General features: G+C 33.8%; 1 protein-coding gene across 2 annotated transcripts in view; it reads right to left on the reverse strand.

Moving 5' to 3' along the window:
• Positions 1 to 13054, reverse strand: part of LOC106066017 (serine/threonine-protein kinase SMG1-like) — a 49571-nt gene that overhangs the window by 17890 nt on the left and 18627 nt on the right. For both annotated transcript variants that reach the window (XM_056020965.1, XM_056020964.1), the window contains exons 26-47: positions 12817 to 13015; positions 12095 to 12243; positions 11399 to 11611; positions 11042 to 11201; positions 10814 to 10937; positions 10297 to 10505; positions 9699 to 9875; positions 8728 to 8881; positions 7871 to 8030; positions 7137 to 7197; positions 6860 to 6955; positions 4659 to 4847; positions 4411 to 4546; positions 3532 to 3699; positions 3234 to 3396; positions 2919 to 3138; positions 1964 to 2134; positions 1562 to 1693; positions 1014 to 1108; positions 792 to 890; positions 404 to 659; positions 74 to 174 (exon numbers count right to left, since the gene is read on the reverse strand). In XM_056020965.1, the coding sequence (XP_055876940.1) occupies positions 74 to 174; positions 404 to 659; positions 792 to 890; positions 1014 to 1108; positions 1562 to 1693; positions 1964 to 2134; positions 2919 to 3138; positions 3234 to 3396; positions 3532 to 3699; positions 4411 to 4546; positions 4659 to 4847; positions 6860 to 6955; positions 7137 to 7197; positions 7871 to 8030; positions 8728 to 8881; positions 9699 to 9875; positions 10297 to 10505; positions 10814 to 10937; positions 11042 to 11201; positions 11399 to 11611; positions 12095 to 12243; positions 12817 to 13015 (3432 nt within the window). The remainder of the gene's footprint in view (positions 1 to 73; positions 175 to 403; positions 660 to 791; positions 891 to 1013; positions 1109 to 1561; positions 1694 to 1963; positions 2135 to 2918; positions 3139 to 3233; positions 3397 to 3531; positions 3700 to 4410; positions 4547 to 4658; positions 4848 to 6859; positions 6956 to 7136; positions 7198 to 7870; positions 8031 to 8727; positions 8882 to 9698; positions 9876 to 10296; positions 10506 to 10813; positions 10938 to 11041; positions 11202 to 11398; positions 11612 to 12094; positions 12244 to 12816; positions 13016 to 13054) is intronic.

The raw sequence follows: 13054 nt of genomic DNA on the forward strand, positions 1-13054 counted from the left end.
GTGAAATGATAGTTTGGTGTTACATATCAACAACAATAAAATATTCATTACACTAGACTTGGGATTAACTGACTTTGCTAAAAGATCATCTGGAGTTTCATCCATCAACTCATCTAGCACTTTCCTCAACACACTCAGTGGCCATTCTTTACGGTTCTCAACATTGTCAATGCCCTATAATGGATAGATTGAACATTTCAAGATTTAATACACATCCCACTATAACAATCGAGCTAGTAGTTAATCAACATCACTAGAAAAATTGTGAATTCTTAAATTACAATATCCCTATAAATAAGAACCTTGTAAATTCAACGAAATTTGGAAGCTTCAGCAATCACAGTTAAATTACACAATTTATTGGTTAAGCCAAGTCACAATAAAGAATAAAATAAATGCTGACCTTCTCTTTTAATGCTGGAGTTAACTTGTTAAAAAACACTTCACTGGGTCGTGGTATATTTGGTATAGCAGTCTGGGCTCCAGTAGCGCTGTTCATGGGTTTCAAGGTCTGGGCCAGAGCCTCCCTCTGCTGCCATTTCTTGTACAGACTGAACAAAGCTGTTGCTCCCTCAACCCATTGGATCAAACCTGACCGAGGGCCAAGTGGTGTTACTGAATAGTGACGAGCTCGATACAGGTGTTTGTTTTCACTGCCCCTTGAAGAAGTGTCCAAAATGTGAATTGAAACATTCATGTTCAACTTTCTAGCGTTTATTGAAATGCAAAACATTAAAACATTAATAGCAATCAAGTAATCTATCAAATCAACAATAACAAAAGAGACCAACTTCTTGTGACAAGTAAACATGTTGTTTACTATAGACAAAAACTGCATGATGCGTTCATCAAGATGGAGATCTTCTAATCCTTTGAACAAGTAAGGATGTCTGAAACAGAAGACATTGTATTTTCTGATTGTGTCCAAAAAAAACAACAACAACAAAAAAACAAAAAACTATGTGATGCTGCGATAGAAAGAATTGAAATTATAATGAATGTAAGCCTCCTACCTTGTACCATCAGAACCCAAAAAGATCAGTTTCTTTGGTTTAGTTTTTGTGGGTAGAATTTGTGCAGTGTTGTGAACTGATTCAATGGTGATAACCTGGCAAAAAGAGACATGTATGAAGTCATGAGCAAACAGTGACTTTGGTTCAATTTTTTTAAAATTCAAAACAGGTAAAAACAAGGTTTTAAAGACAGTTTGTGTGGAAACACAAACTCAAAATCGGCCCCGAAGTGGTCCAACCAGGCAGTTAAAAAGGCAGGTTTCAATATTTTCATAAAGAATACCAGAATGAAATTCTATAAAACAAATGACAGAGAAGAATGGAGAAAGAAGGTTGAAAGATCTTCTCTGGTGCCCCAACGGTCCAGCAGACCAAGGGATAGGTGATAGTGAAGGTGATGTGAACCTGGCCTAACTGATTTCATATAATGGTTTACATGTAATACATGTAATATAAACGGGACGGACGGACGGACAGACATGCCACACAAAATTAATAGCGTCTTTTTCCCTTTCGGGGGGCCGCTAAAAATGATCAAAAGAACACACCTTTCCAGCAGATGTAAGTCCTGGCATTGGTATGGCTGAGTTTTTTAAAGCAATCAGTCTGGGACTTATTTCTTCCATCTTGAGTTGCAAGCTGTTTCTTTTCTGAGCTCTTTGTTGAAGACTATGATGGATCTGTGAAAAAAAAAAAAAAAATCTTACAAGCAATATCCATGTACAATGTTAAGACTGTAATACACATTTATACAAAAAAAGTTATTTAATTCTATTTTCAACATTCAGTAAAAAAAATTTTTAAATTTCTGAAAATTACTAAATTAATGGTAATTATAAAATTTTAATTTTAATATTTTTCTGTTTTTATTTTTGTAATTTTAAATTGTATTATTTTGAAATGAATACTAGAATATTTATAATAAGTTGAAATATCTAAGACAAACTAACACATTTGAAAAGGCTCCAAGTGTCCTGAGGGTTTGATGGATCAGGAGGTTCCCGAAGTCTTTGCAGAGCTGCACTTATTTGTTTCCCGTATGAAGCCTGGAATGCTTTCTCTTGTGGAGTCTGAGCTGGCTGGGATGTGATCTCATGAAGATGCTCCATGGTGTATAATGTCTTTAAGGAAACAAATTTAATGCATTTTTGATGAACAGGATAAAAACAAAAGCTAATAATTAAGTATTAAGTAAGAGAGATATTGTATAGGAATGTAGGAGAAAAAAAAAGGAATGCTTTCAAAACATTTCCTCGAATGGACCTCATTCACCAATCATAAATAAACAACATTTTGCCATGTGGTTCTCTATATCTGATTACTCCATATGTCCCCCAGAGAGCCCTGCGCTCAATGGACTCAACGCTTTTAGTAGTGCCACGTTTCTACCTCAAAAGCTACGGTCTGCGTGCTTTTTCAGTTCACGGACCAAAGGTTTGAAACTCACTCCCCATTGATCTCAGACAGACAACATGCTACACCACTTTTAGGAAGAACATTAAGACCTACTTGTTTAAAACTTTTTTAGATTAACTGTTATTCTAGCTCTTGTGTTTTTGTTTGTAATGTTGTTACAGCGCCTTGAGCCTACATTTTGTTTGTTAACAGCGCTTTATAAATAAAATTATTATTATTATTATCTTCTATACAAATACGAAATCCATAAAGGCTGTCACGTGATATGTTATTTTCATTGTTTTATCAATATTATCACGTGGCTAAATAATGTTTGTTTACGATTGGTGAATGAGGTCCATTGTTTGTGGCTTTGTTTTTGTTTCTTTTCAAATATAGTTAAGAAATAAACTTTCATTCTAAAATCATTGTCATATTAGCATCAATTTCAACTCAAGATTATGTGTTTTTCAAAAAAACAATGAAAGTAAATTGAGATGATCTACTTACAGGTTTCATTATAGTCCTGTGTTTTTCTTTAATGACAGTAGCTTTCATACTCTTAGATAATGACTTATTAGCTTCCACTCTTTTGATCTCTGCATCAAGTTGAGCTAACCTCTTCTGTACATCAGCCTGATACTGGTTCAGTGTTCCAAGCCAGAGTTCTTCCCACAATAGTGTGATACGACGCAACTCCTGAACCATTAACTGAACCTCAGCTATCATCCTTAATGATAAAATACAGTTATAGTCATGTGAACATTTACATCATTAAAACTATAATGCACTTGCTCAAATCAAAAGTAATATTGAAGTACATACTTAGGGTTAAGTTTAGACAGAGTCTCTACAATGGAAGACAAACATGCTTGTAGTTCAGGGCTAGATGTTTCATCCATATCATCATCTTCATTTTCTTCAACTTCAGGAATAACATCTAACTCTTCTTGGACATCCTCCTGAGACAGGAATGGCTTTAAAAAGGCTTTAAAAAAAAAAGAAAGGAAAAAAATGTTAATTGTACAATGTCAAATTTAGAGTTACCCTTACTATAAAAAAAATCATTGAAGATAAATATATATATGTTTATTTTTTTTCTTATTAAGTAGTCAATACTGACCTCTTTGAACTGGTATCTTTACTTGGATTTTAGATGAACTTCCCACTATGGCAGGGTAGACAATCAAGTGAGGTGCATCCAGAGCTATTCTACAGAGCAATTCTGAAATACTTTGTCTGACATAACTTTCAGGGTGACTGAGACGAGAAAACAACTGAGGGATGATGCCTAGACAATACAAAACACACATTTTAAAGCATGATTTAAAAAAACTGAGAAATAATTTTGAAAATTGTTGAACAAAATAAAATATAGAAAATACTTTTTAAAAAATAAGCTTACACCGGTACTTTAGCGTAATTGTATTAATTATTTTGAATCAAACATGTAATTAATTTGCAGTATATCTAGACTAACAATAATAAATCTGTGCATTTGGAAATAATTTTACCAATTGTTTTTGTTTTGCACTATTACATGCTTTTGGCATGCTCGATGCGCTAAGGTCCAATCACTTGTGAGGACCAGCTGGGCATCTAGAAGTTTCCTTGCTGGTTTTTCAAATTTTTTAAAAAGTCGCCCAACTGAATTCTAACTTGATGGCTCAAGCCTCCTTGATGGAAGGCTGATATGCTAGCCACTGAGCTAGATAAGTGCTTATAAAAATAGAAGGTTTCATCTTATCTAATATTAATTTTAAATTATTTGTATTAGGCATGACCTCATTTTCTACATAAAGATTATCTCTCTATAAAACAGAATTAACTAATTAATAAAATAATTGGTCAATTTTTAAATGGATTCTTGTGTTGTTAGGGACAATGAATATTTGTGCAAAGTTCCAAATTGATCAGAGTGGGAGAACTAAAGTTTTTTAAAAATTGTACCAGACAAAAGAGTGAGTTGATATAATCTTTGTAAAAACTGATAAATGCACACCTTTCCAGGGTGACGTTGGTGTCTGTGAAAGCCCTGTTTCTAAAACTTCTCTTAGTTCAGAAGCATGTTTCACCAGCAATCTCAGCAGACGCAAAGTTGAAATAGTGTTACCTCCTTTGTTATCAAAGTTGTCACTCTGCAATTAACCATAGAGGAAATGAGATATCAAAACAAGATGAAATAACAGTATACACCTTGGGAGCATACTTTAAAATTACATTCAATATTTCATTCCTAGTAATACTTACCAAGCCATTCACATGTAAGTAAGTGAAGTAAGCTTTAGCAGACAGTTGGTAATAGTGGTACACTCGTTTCACCACACCTTTCCAGACAGCCAGGAGTTTGTCCACACAAGACTCGGGTGCCATGGACAGTGTAGTACAGCAGGCCAACAGCTGCTTTCTTGTTAGTTCTCTACCATCATCATACAGACTCTACAAGAGAAGTAGTGGATAGTTTTAATAGTTGAGAAAAATGTTTCCTCTTGCTTCACTGTTTGAACTGTTTCTCATAGATAATTATTGAGTAGTTTTAACTCAATGAGTGCGGAGCGTCTATCCCATAGACGGTCTGACTGCCACTAAACGCATGGAACGTCTATCCCATAGACGTTCATACCCTACCTTTTTTTCGTTGCATTTTTAAATTAAACTTTTTAACTAACAACAGTGGAATTATTTTTACTTTATAAAAGAGTTCTTCATCCTTTGTTTACATAGAAATTAGAAGCTTTTGGCTTCATTTAGACATTTATTTTTACTTTTTTTACGATGTAAAAAAACGTCGCCATGACTACACCAGTCCAAGACACACCCACAATGTTTACTACTGAAGAAACTTTATAATTATTCTAACATTTATCACAAATAAATAGTAATAATGAAGAAATGATCTAGATATATAGATTAGATCCAGGTAAGTCTAAATTTAGCGTATTTATCTCTATATTATTAGTATTTAGATCTAAATCTATTACTTTCAGTAGGCTAGGTGTAGAGTGTAGATCAAGATTGACTAGATCTAAGCTTTTATCTCTTAGATATATCTCTAGATCTAAGCTTATGATAAATAAAAAGAAAGGAAACAGTAAATAATCATCCACTGTGGGCATTATTTACCCATTTTCTTTTTTTTTTTTTTTTTTTTTTTAAGTATTGTTTATCTGTAAAAATCTACAACATCGTGGACATGGCTATGCTTGTCCAAGACACTCCCACAATTTTTACAACTGAAGGAGCTTTATAATTGTTCTATTTATACTTCTATGAATAGTAATAATGAAGATTTAGATCTTGAACTACATTTAGCATAGGATGAAACAGACTTGAACATTATTAGCATTTAGATTTAGATCTAGTATTGTCCTTAGGCTTAGGCTAGGTCTGGAATGTAGATAAAGGTTGACTAGATCTCTGCTTTTATCTTTACACCCTATAGATCTAAGCCTAAGATAAATGAAAACAACAGAAATGGTAGATCTAAATCCAATATTCATCCACCATGCTGGGCTTTTTCTTGGTATATTTTGTAGCAATTGTTATTTAGTATTGTTTATCAGTAAAAATCATCACCATGACTATAGGCCTACTTATACAGGTTCAAGTTGCACTCTGTCTTGTAAGTACTCCAAAAGGTTCACTACTAAATAAAAGTGAAATATAAAACTATTCTAGATCCATAATTTATTACAAAGGAATAGTAATTATGATCTAGGTCTAAATCTTAGATATAATGAATTAGAATTTTTATTGTCCTTCAGCTAGTTAGAGATTTATGCTCTGATCTCTCGCTAGCCTATGTCTTGCACTGGTCTAGTATTAGAATGAAAGATGTTCTAGGCAAATAAAAAGAAGATAAATCTAGATCTATATCCCATTGATTCAAATGTACATAATATCTGATTGATAGATTTAGTACTGGTATCTATTGTTATTGGTAGAAATAGTGCAAAATTTTTTTCCTTTTCTGACTAAAAAGCCACGTAAAAATAATAATATAATCAGTGATTCATCATTTTTTATTGACTGTTTTATCACATTTCTTTTTGAAAAAGATGTCAATAGTCTAATATGATGTTTCAACAGTAGTGCAAAGATCAAAATCTATATTTAGGTCTCAGAAGTTCTAAAGCTGGCATCCATTTTTTTTTTGAGGGTCATATTATTTAGATTATAATTTGTATCTTATATTTAAATAGAAAGATGTTAACATTTTCACATTCTCCATTCATTTACCTTTACTTTGATACCAAATATGTTACTATAGCTTCATTGGTACTTGAATAATAAATTTTTTATTTTTTTTTCAAAAAGTAGCATTTAAAAAAAAAACAAAAAAACACCGCACTCAATGAGTTAAAGAATTGACAAAATATAAATCTTACAGACAGTAAAAAAAAATGAAAACCTGTACTGTATTATCAAAAGAAATAAGAGAGGGTACTCACTTGATCTTCATCAATGATATCCTCCTCACTTGATTCCATGTTATGAATCTTGCTCAACACTGAAAGAACCTTTTCTTTTTCTTCACTGCTAGTTCCCTTGAAAATAAAACAAACAAAAAAAAACTTGGTAGTTTTGGCAGGGAAAAGTTTCATAAGGACTTTTGATTAATATAGAATTAAAAAATAAATAGACTTTTGGTATAGACTATAAAAATTTTAATTTCTTTCTTTCACAAAATGTGTGTACTGATAATGATAAATAAATGTATTGGTATACTTTTGGTAAAATTTGAAGCACTTGTTTCTCTTCATCTTCTGTTAACTCCACAGAGCCATTACTGAAAAAAAAAAAAACAGTTAATTAGTGAATGGCTTATATATAGATAGGGGTAGCCGTGTGTGTAAAAGGCCAATACATGACACAGGCCAGTATACGGCAAGAGGTCAAACGTGACAAAGGACAAAGAAGGACCCTTAAGGAAAATTATGGTGTGAGATGAACATGTGAAAGGACTATGGTGAAAAGCCCATGGTTCTATCTCTCAGAAGACCCTAATTGAGAAAGTCCAGTAGAACAAATCAAATTGAGTTAGTTTTTTACTTTTTTACACAGGAATCGTGTAGATAGAACAATAGAGAGCAAGATAGAGAGACATTACTGGCAAAGTTGTAATACTGTGGTTCTGTGGGGATCTAATATGATAATGGTATACAGTTTCAAGAACAGATAGTGCAAGGGAGTTTTATGAGGCTAGTATACAACCCTAACCCTAAGTTTTTCATAAATAACAATGTAACTTAACCTATCTAATAATTATGTCAATAAAGCCTTAAAAATATTAAACAACAAAACACGAATTAGCATTACTCTATTCTTAATTGCCAAAATAAAAGACACACTTTTAAAGACTAACTGTATTTTTAACTTTGGAAGTATACACTCAAACATTAAACTAATGATCATAAAACATTTTTGCAAATTTTTCTTGATTCTAACCTTGCCAGGCTTACCTTGCATTATCAACTGCCTTTCTCCCCCACTTGTAGCACCAGCCTGCCAGTGTGAACCAAGATTTGGCAAGTATAGGACTCTGTATACTGCTCAAGTGAAGCAATCTGCCAATGATTGCCTCACTTTCTAGCAGTGTACTGCTTTCTCCAATAGATGTACCTGAAATGGACAAATATTTGTTAGAATAACTCTTGCAACTTAAATAATTGTAGATCTGTGGCATTTTACGTCTCGAGAGACGATCTTTTCCCTTTGCAACTTCTTGTGTGACTAAAGAGGCCAATCCTTGATACACAGCTGCGATCGCAGGTTGGGCATATATAATCACCAGGCGCCGTTGCATTTTCACCCTTCTTTCTGCTTCTGTTGTGTATGACATCTGCAATTTGTGACCCTTCCTTTATGCTCTCTCTCCATGTGGATCTGTCCAGTGCCACCTCTTTCCAGTGTCGATTTTGAAGAGCTTCATGTCGCGTTTGCATACATCCGTATAATGTAAAAGTGGACGATCAGCGTCTCTCCTGCCTTCTATTAGATCGCCATACAGGAAGTTCTGTGGAAGTCGACCTACTGGCATTCTACGAACGTGGCCAAGCCAGCCAAGGCGTCTGCTGCTGATAACAGAGCGAATGTCCTGGCACCCTGCTCTTTGTAGCACTTCCTCATTGGTTATCTTATCTTGCCACCTTATTTTAAAGATTCGCCTTAGGCATCGGAGGTGGAAGACATTCAGCTTTTTTTCCTGCCATGAGTAGGATGACCATGTTTCACTTCCGTACAGCAAGGTGTTCAACACACAGGTTCGGTAGACTAGATCACACACAATATAACAGATACACACTCACACAAATATTACCTGTTTCCACTAAACTGGCCTGTCCCATAGTGACTGCTATTTTTTCCAAATCCAAAAGGCTACTTAAATGAGACGCAAGTGAGGATATTGTGCTACTAGCATCACCATTCCCTTCTATGTGACTGGTCAATAGACTGAGTAGTTTGGGATCAGCCTGGAAGAGTAAGAGTACATCTAATTAGAGTGATCTTTCTTAGTTTAATTTAGTTTGTAAGTGTCTGATGTTTAAAAAAGGTGGCCAAATTTAATTTTTGTTTTGAAAAAGGAATAAGAAGAGAAGGTAAGGATTGTATTTTAAATACAAGAACATATTTTTAGAAGAGAGCACACAATTTAAGATGCTCTTTCAGACTTTGCGATCAATACGGCAGATGATGTAAAGGTCATCTGTTTCTTTGGATGAATGTTAATGAGGCTGTCATGAAGCCAGCACAATGACTAAGCGTTCTACTTTCTCAAACTAATGTCAAATACCCATTAGAGGTGGACTCAGGGCATCCAAATAGGTCCAAAATTAAATTAAAAATCCAAGTTTTCACCAAGATTTGAACCAAGGACCTCTTGGTTAAGAAGCCAAGCACTTTACCACTCAGCCAAGACACAATAGGTTCAATCCCAAAATAGTCCAATTTTGTTATCTATTTTTCGGTTCCCGGTCATTTCATCCCCGGTCATTTCAACGACAAATAGCATATGGAGTTTACTATAATATTCAAACAAGTAGGATTTTTTAAATAATTTTTTTCATATCATGTCTTTATTTTCCATTGCAGTACATTTTTTATTCAGTGTCAAGTGAAGAAAAAGAATTACAAAGATGTTTATATTTAGAAGGCGATTAGTTTATTTGTTTTACATTTGCTTTTGATCATCCATGACTCCCCTCCACATTTTAAATGTTAATTTATCCAAAATCTATAGAAATTACTTTTACAGAGGGAAATAATTATTTCCAGATTATCAAAACTTACCTGCAACCACTTAACCAAAGTTAACAGAGACTTGGCATTCAACTGTGTACAGTCAAGGTCCAATGTCCAGTTGGATGTTCCACTACTAGGCCAACTAGAAGCTATCACACTTCCAGCTAGAACATCAAGAGAACTTCTTTGTTTGCCCATGGTCCTAAGAAGTTTGGCACCTTCCCTCTGAAAGAATATAGAAGAAAAATGTTCATGAACAAATGGAATATAATATTACATACAAAATGGTGAAATTATAAAACACTTGGTTGCTGAATGAAAGATCCACAACATTTTATTCAGGATTTTAGAATGTCATTGAGCCCATGCAGCTCTAGTGGCTATAAGATTTGCTGGGACAGTAAAAGAAGTTGGTCACGTGATACTCAAATCTACCGTTAGTCACATGAAAAGATTTGTTTCAAATAAGCTTTATTACAAGCCATACACATACAAAGAACGCTAATTTACATTTCAAAAGATTACACCGTCAAAAAGATTTATTGGACAAGAATTAAATGTTAATCAAAAAAAGAAATCTTGGCACACCAATACTACTTTATATTTGATGCCAAATATACATTTCAAATTTTCAAGAGAGAACAACCTGTAACATCAGCATTTCTTTCTGCATGGAACATCCAGCAATAGTCATGGACCTAATACTAGTCATGGCTGTCATCAGTGATTCTGGTTGGGTGTTCAAGACTGAGCCTGCTTGCTTCAACAAAATATCTTCAGCTGTTGCAACATTCAGCTGTTTCCTGGCCACTGTGGCTGCAGCTAACCGTATTTCTGACAGTTGTTGGCGCAGTTCTGAAAAGTAAGAAAAAAAAACAGGTTTCAGTCTTTGGCTTAGAAAAAATATTGAGGTATTACATTTTTTTATACTTGTCATTAAAGTTAATTTTTGTCAGAATGAATATTGAGTTCTTCAGTGTAAATTAAACAGGCAACTCTGACTAGTTTTAAACTAATAGTGAATATAATTATATTTTTTTAACATAAAAAAAAATCTATTACTTTATGTGTTTTTTGTAAATTTTACATGACTTCAATATGTAAAAACGAATGTTTTAAGGGCTATTTGCTTATGTAGATACAAACTTAGCTGTAACACTGACCATGATATTTGTCACACGAGTACAGCCTCTGCTGCAGACTTATGATCCTCATCATTTGGTTATAAACACTCAGATCATCCTCTACATTGGGCTCTAGGACTGATGACAGTGGTATTAGACTTGTCTGGAGGTAAGAGAAAAGAAACATTAATTAGATGCCAACAAAGTTACTTTCATTGTTACAGCATTACTTTGTATCCATTTATTTGTTGAGTAACCAGCTAATACCTTGTTCTGCCTGGCATCTAATTGTTTCCTCAGAGCCACCAATGAAGAAAGCTGAGTTAAACAATCAGGTAAAAGTGCAGGTGGCCAGTACATAGCATTCACTTTAAGAAGTCCATCCCCCAGTCTCTCTGCCAGCTGTAGACATCTAACTGTATCAGTTCTGAAAGCAATAGAAACAATTGAGTAGTCCTAATATGTATTTATACTCTATTTACCTTTAGAAAGTGTTTTTTTTTAAATATTTATACATTAATATTCAGCTGACTATTAAAAACTTGATACTTAGAAAAATTTAAGCATAGTAAAATTATAGATTTTATTTGGACTACACACTATACAATCCTCCTGTGTTTTTACCTGGGTACATTTTCAGTCTGTTCCAACAATTGTGTTGAGGCTTTAATGAACATTCTGTGAAGTTGTTCCTCTTCTCTCTTTATGTCCCAACTAGACAGACCAACACAGCCCTCCAGACGCTGACAGTTATTTTCTGCTACTGACATGCCAGGTATCAGCTCCAAACTTTGTTTGATTCCTTCCAAGTTTCCAATTTCAAATTCTGACAGAGCTCTGAAGTCAGACACAAGTTAGTTTTACAGTGTGAGTATAAAGATGATATTTAGTTCCTTTAATGCAAGTATCACACCATCATCTCATTACATATTAGCATTAAAATGTTTATGTCAAGATCTCCTTTCAAAAAGGGAAATTACAATTTTATACATCAAGAAAGTTGTGATAACTTAAATTATGTTTTTTAAAGTTATCTCATAATTGCATAAATTAAAGATGGTGTAAGTAAAAAAATTTCATCCAGGCTATATAGTTCAAATGTTATGCTTCTGTGACAAGGTCGAAATCCTTATTAAAACTTTATGACATGGCACTTTTGTAAAACAGGAAACATAAAATCAAGAGATTTAGATAAACATTTCTGGTCATGTCCCAGAGGACAACAAAACTAATACAGATAGCATGAGGCTGTGAAAGAAAAGATATGCCTCACAATCTCCACACCATGGTGCCCGAGTGTGTGACAAGGTTTATGTTTACCTGATATAATTGAGGTCAACTGTATACTTGATGAGGTTGCTTGAAGTTATTGTTCCATCAACCAGCCACTGTTGTTGTTGTTTAGATACAGATTCCTGCCAGTCCATGATAGATGACCAATCAGAAAGTTTGGCATAGCACTCAGTCACCTGCAGTAAAAATGATGATTTCATTTGAACAATGGAAACAAAGATTATCTAGGAGATATGCTAGTAAAATTCTATATCCACATTTTTAACTTAGTTACAATTGAATTGGATGGAGAGTACATCTTTGTAATTTTAAAATCAACCTGATGAGCCAATGTTCAAATGTCTGTTGGAGGTAATTTGTTTGGTGAAGAATTAACAGAGTTTATCTTTAGGAAATAACAACTTAAATCTTTCAAGTAGAAATCAAGAAAAGATTGAACACACACTATATAACAAACAATAATACACTTTATTATTCAAATTTAATAATTAATTCTCAAAAGTAGACAAAATTTTAAAAAATACTACTACAAGCATGACAAAGAACATTATCACTAATTGAAATATCTTTGGGGGGATTATAAACATTGCCTTGCATACTTGTACTGCGAGTGACACCGTTTAATCATAGATAAATGAAGTAAATGTGAATCTTGGATTATGAATCTCATTAGTAATGCACCCCTTTTAGTCATAGAATATTTCTACTTCATTAAAGTCAAAAAACAGAAATTTAGTACAGTGCTTTACCTGATTGACAATGAAGTTCACTGTAGCAGGAAGAAAGTTTGGTTTCCCTGTGTTTTGAGCTATTTTGATACTCTCTTTGTGTCTAGGGCTACTTCGAGGGGAATGTAGGACATCAAGTTCATCACCGATGCCATCCATAGTTTCTCCAGTCATCACAGCTTTCAACGAGCTCTGAAATTCTGTAGCTGCTTTTTCATATCTGAGGGATAAAATACAAAATAGCTTTTTAAATTCACTT

This window comes from Biomphalaria glabrata, chromosome 2 (assembly GCF_947242115.1).
Source record: "Biomphalaria glabrata chromosome 2, xgBioGlab47.1, whole genome shotgun sequence".
Taxonomy (NCBI): domain Eukaryota; kingdom Metazoa; phylum Mollusca; class Gastropoda; family Planorbidae; genus Biomphalaria; species Biomphalaria glabrata.